Below are 4,710 nucleotides of genomic sequence, written 5' to 3'. Positions count from 1 at the left end.
TCTCCCATCGTGCCATCCCCTCTCCCATCGTGGCATCCCTTCTCCCATTGTGGCATCCCTTCTCCCATCCTACCAACCCCTCTCCCTCCTGCCCTACCTTGCTGAGGAAGGGGATCCAGCCTCGGGGACAGCCCCCACTGCCAGGAGCAGGTGCTGGTGGGAAGGAAGGCTTCACTGCTGTCCCATTGCTGCGCTTGCAGATGTAGGGCAAGGCTGTCATGCACTTCTGGTCCCCCCAGTCCTCTGCAGGGAGGGACAGGCTGGGCATGACCCCCTGAGCACTGGGGCAGGAGTGACCCCACAGCCCCTTGGAGCCCCCACAGCCCTCACCTCGGCTGGCTGTCATGTACACACACTTCCTGTCCCTGCTGATGGGTCGGGGCTTCCCTGGTGCCCAGGAGATGAAGTTGAGGAGGGATCCATCAGACCACCTGGAAAAGCATCAGTGGGAACATGAGGCTAAGTGCTGACTTGGTGAATGGAACCAGTTGCATGCCCTAACAGAACCTGTCCCACCACTTCCCTCTTGGGTGAGGAACCTCCACCCTAGGATGGGACCCTGAGACACAGGTGCTGAGCCACAGTGCTCCTCTGAGAGCTGTGGATGGTGGTGTAGGGATGTGCAGGGCATGGTGGTGTGAGGATGTGCAGGGACACAGTGGCTCAGTCTGTGACTTACTTGAACCTCCCGTCGTTCTCGTAGGTGTGCAGCCCAATCCACCAGTGCTGCTCCTGGCCCCTGGAGAACTGCATGCCCAGAAAGAACATGTCAGTGCCATTCAGGTCCTTGGGGACAACAGGGGTCAAGCCCCCTACCCCACAGCTAAAACCATCACCTTGCTGAGCCCCAAACCCACTCCCAGGCACTGGGACCAGCTGCTACCTCACAATACCATCATGACCTCAGCAGAGCCTAGTGACCCCCAGATAAAATCCCTCTGGAAAAGGGTTAAAAAAACCCAAGGAAAAGCATCCCAAGGAGGTCCCTGAGCCCCTGGTACCTTCTTCAGGTTCTGTCCCAGGAAGTGCAGCTCGGCCTCGCCGTGCACCGACGCCAGCTCAGCCTGGAACCAGCTGCAGATGCGCTGTGCCTGCAGCCACGTCGAGTGGTGCTCGAAGAACTTGTACTCAGCCTCCTGGTACTTCACCCACTCTTTGCTGCCTGCAGGCAGGGACTGGTGTCACACTGAGGCTGGGACACACTGCCAAGGACATACTGTCCCTCCATCCCCATGAGTTGAGCTGCTTCTTTTTCACCCCTCTCCTGCAGCAGAGGGGTCTGATCCTCCCTGTCCCTGCCATGTGGTGTAGCAAGGGGCAGTGGGATCATGGGCTCCCCTCCCTCCCATGAGCCTGTCCTCCTCTGGATAACACTGCAGGGATGGCACATGTGCTTGGACAGCCTGGGGAGGATGGTCTACACCCCATGGACACAAAGCATTGGCCAACGCACCTTGGGTGGTGATCTCTGGCTCCTTCACATCAGCACCTGGAGAAGAGGCAAGGAGAGGTTGTCAGTGGGATGTCAGCTGGGATGCTCCCACTGATGCCTCCCTGCAAGCCACCCATGGGCTACAAAGCCAGGGTGACCTCCTCAATTCCCCCAGGAGGGACAGCACCTCTCCCAGTCCTTGAATGAGGAATCATCCTCCCACCTGCCAAGGATTCCTCTCTGCACCTGCTCCACCACCCCACGGCCCATTCTCCTCCAGGTTAGTCACAGCTGATGAGTTTGGGGCCCTTTCACAAGTACCTTTGGGCAGTTTGCAGATCCAGTCCAGCTGGGCTTCGCACTGCATCGGCATCCACTGCAGGGAGGCCAAGTCCAGCACCGCGCACGTCCGGATGTCGTCGTCGTCGTAGTTACTGCGGTCAAAGTTGTGGTAGAAAAACTGGGGGGGTCGAGAGAGATGGGCAGTGTTGGGCATTTCCACCATGGTTGGGTTTGCCCCTTCCCACACCCCAAATGTCCCCTGGACTCACCCCCAGCCCGTCGCTCCACTTCCAGCTCCGATCTCCTGCAGGGTCTCGTCGGTTCAGGCCGATCCAGAACCAGTGCTGCTCGTGGAGCTCTGGCTCTGACTCCCTGCAAGGAGCCATGGGGATGGGTGAGAACACCAACCTCTTCCAAATCAGAGGGGATTATATTTATATACAAAGAGATATTTATAATCTGGCCTTTTTCTGTTTGTTTTCAAAGCCTTTTGTCCCCAAAGGAGCTGGGATAACAGGCACACCAGCTCAGGGTGGGTGGTGTTTTAAACCTTCCATCCCCAAACTACACTGACTTTCCTGCACTTCTCCCATGTCCTCTTTTCAGTGGAGCCACACCAACTGATGTACCCTCTGCACACCAGTTTGTGCTCAGAGAACTCCATCCATCCATCCATCCATCCATCCATCCATCCATCCATCCACCCATCCATCCATCCATCCATCCCAAAGCACTGGGAGGGCTGTTGGCTCATGCCAGACCACCTCAGGCAGCAGGACATGTGCTGGTGCTGCCAACCTCTCACCCAAAAATCTTATTGAGGGTGTTGGCGACGAAATGTTCCTCCTCATAGCTGCCCAGGCTGAGCAGCTGAGCTCCCAGCTCCCTGCAGAACTCCTGCGCCGCGATCCACGTCTTCTTCTCTTGCAGCTTCTCGAAGTTGAACACCTGGGGAAGGAGGAACCCACAGCAATGGGGGGCTCAGCAGTGGAAGGAGCAGAGCATCATCCTCACCCACAAGCAACCTCATCCCAGGGCACACTGCCACCACCCAACCCTAGCCAAGCCCCTGGGATCAGAGCTGCCTCTTCCAAGCTCCAGAACATGCCCCTTCATCCCCCTCCCTGCACCAGGGGAAGCCCAAACACCCCCCCAACAGCCATGGAAACTCTCTGGCACCTCTCACCTTGTAGCAGTGCCGGAGTTTGGGGTCTGAGCTCCACCCCAGGGGGCAGGGGGCAGTGAGGCTGGGTGTGGGGTAGGGCCCAGGCAGCTCAGGGTTCACTGGGGTGCCCAAGTTCTGTCGGCAGATGTACTTGGCCTTGAAGGTGCTGCAGTTCTTCACCTCCCACAGCCCCATGGAGCTGCCAGTGGCCAGGGCCACGCAGCCACCCTTGTTGTAACCTGGAGTGCTCACAGGAGCAGGGAGGACACCAGAATGAGGGTCTGACCATGCTGGGGGGCACAGCCAGCACCCATCTCTGCATGGAAGGGATGTCTCCATCCCACCCTGAGCCCCTTACCGGGCTGGTCACGGTTCCAGTGGGTGTACATCACCTCATCCCCACTCAGCCAGCGAAATGCACCAGTCTCATTGATGTCCTGCAGGGCTGTCCAGAAATACTCCCCATCCCAGCCATAGATCAGGCTGCTCACATAGGCCTGCTCGAACCTGGGGGGGCAGTGAGGGTGGGTGATGCTCTGAGTGGAGGCACCAAGCACCCACGATGCTCCAACCCTTGTGGGGGTCACTCCCTGCCCTCAGGGGCTCGTTTTGGGGGCAAACCCACCACGACTGGCGTGGCACTGACCTGTTGGTGATGGTGACCAGCGTGGAGCCGTAGTCGGAGCACGTCTTGCGAGCGTCGCTGTAGGGCACCCTGTCCTCCCCCAGCCAGAAGCAGGAGGGGCTGTGCCACTTCCAGCCCTGGGGAGAGGGGATGGGGACATCCACCACTGCCCACCCCAGACCTCCCCAGAAGGATGGGAGCAATCCTGGGGCACAAGAGCAACATCCCACGTCCTCTGCCACCACCTCTGCCCTCTCCTGGGAGGTCTCCTGTCCCTGGCCACCCCAGCTTGACCTCACTCAGCTCTGAGCTCTAACAAGCCCCTGGCCCCAGAGGACATGGCTGCAGGGAAAACAAACACCCAGGCAGCTTCAAAGCTGGGGAAACAGCTCTCCCTGCCAGGGTCCAGCCCGGTCGGGGCGCGGGGAGGGAACACAATCCTCCTCTATGCGCCGCGGGGCCGAGGCCAGAGCAAGTCCCACCACAGCCAGCTTTAATCCCCAGCCTTGTTGATGTTGGAGCCTCTCCGGGGCTGGAGACACAATAGTGCCTGTTTTCTGGCAGAGCAGGGCAGCCCTGGGGCTGGCAGGGGGGTGGTGGTGGTGATGGAGCGAGGAGGGACGTGGGGGCTCATCCCCAAGAGGGGACACACACCCTATGCAAGGGTGAAGGGGTTCAGCCAAGGCAGCAAGTGGCCCCAGGCTCAGTGATTCCCTGGAAGGGGAAGCAGCACTAGGGTTCTGCTCCTGGGTTCCTCAGGTTCAGAAGGACATTGGGGACACATGTCAGATGCAGTGTCATGAGCGTGGTGGGGAGGGAAGCAGGAGAGCAGCTTTGGGAGATGGAACAATGAGCATCCCTGCTGGCAGCCAAGGGGGAGGGTCTTGGATGATGTGCACAGATCCGTGTGAATTGCATCCCAGCCTCTTCCCCTGGCCTCAGGCACCACAGCAACGAGGGGCTCAGCAGCCTCAGGGTGCTCCATCACACCAGCAGCTCCCAGACAGACCCACAGCTCTGTGTGCTGCTCACTGGGGTTCAATGGTTTCAGGGAGAGGTCACCCACAACCCCAAAGCCTCAAGCATCAGAGCCACCTCCCAGCCCAGGTGTCCCTCACCTTTCGGCACCCATGGTCATCCTCCTCCTTCTCCTGGCTCACCCGACCAGGCTTTTTGCAGATGGATGGCAGGGTCTGGTTACAGGGG

General features: G+C 59.3%; 1 protein-coding gene across 1 annotated transcript in view; it reads right to left on the bottom strand.

The window, feature by feature from the left end:
- The window catches only part of MRC2 (mannose receptor, C type 2), a gene marked incomplete at both ends in the record, with an annotated part of 10,508 nt that overhangs the window by 1,572 nt on the left and 4,226 nt on the right, over positions 1-4,710 (bottom strand). Inside the window, 12 exons of the mRNA XM_009072590.1 lie at positions 98-243; positions 331-431; positions 680-747; positions 1,002-1,162; positions 1,454-1,489; positions 1,754-1,892; positions 1,984-2,086; positions 2,520-2,662; positions 2,901-3,118; positions 3,238-3,386; positions 3,526-3,641; positions 4,623-4,705. Coding sequence (XP_009070838.1) covers positions 98-243; positions 331-431; positions 680-747; positions 1,002-1,162; positions 1,454-1,489; positions 1,754-1,892; positions 1,984-2,086; positions 2,520-2,662; positions 2,901-3,118; positions 3,238-3,386; positions 3,526-3,641; positions 4,623-4,705 — 1,463 coding nt within the window. The remainder of the gene's footprint in view (positions 1-97; positions 244-330; positions 432-679; positions 748-1,001; positions 1,163-1,453; positions 1,490-1,753; positions 1,893-1,983; positions 2,087-2,519; positions 2,663-2,900; positions 3,119-3,237; positions 3,387-3,525; positions 3,642-4,622; positions 4,706-4,710) is intronic.

This window comes from Acanthisitta chloris, unplaced genomic scaffold, assembly GCF_000695815.1.
Source record: "Acanthisitta chloris isolate BGI_N310 unplaced genomic scaffold, ASM69581v1 scaffold12414, whole genome shotgun sequence".
Lineage (NCBI taxonomy): Eukaryota > Metazoa > Chordata > Aves > Passeriformes > Acanthisittidae > Acanthisitta > Acanthisitta chloris.
The sequence above is the reverse complement of the archived record's forward strand: the minus strand, read 5'-3'. Positions and strand labels throughout refer to the sequence as shown.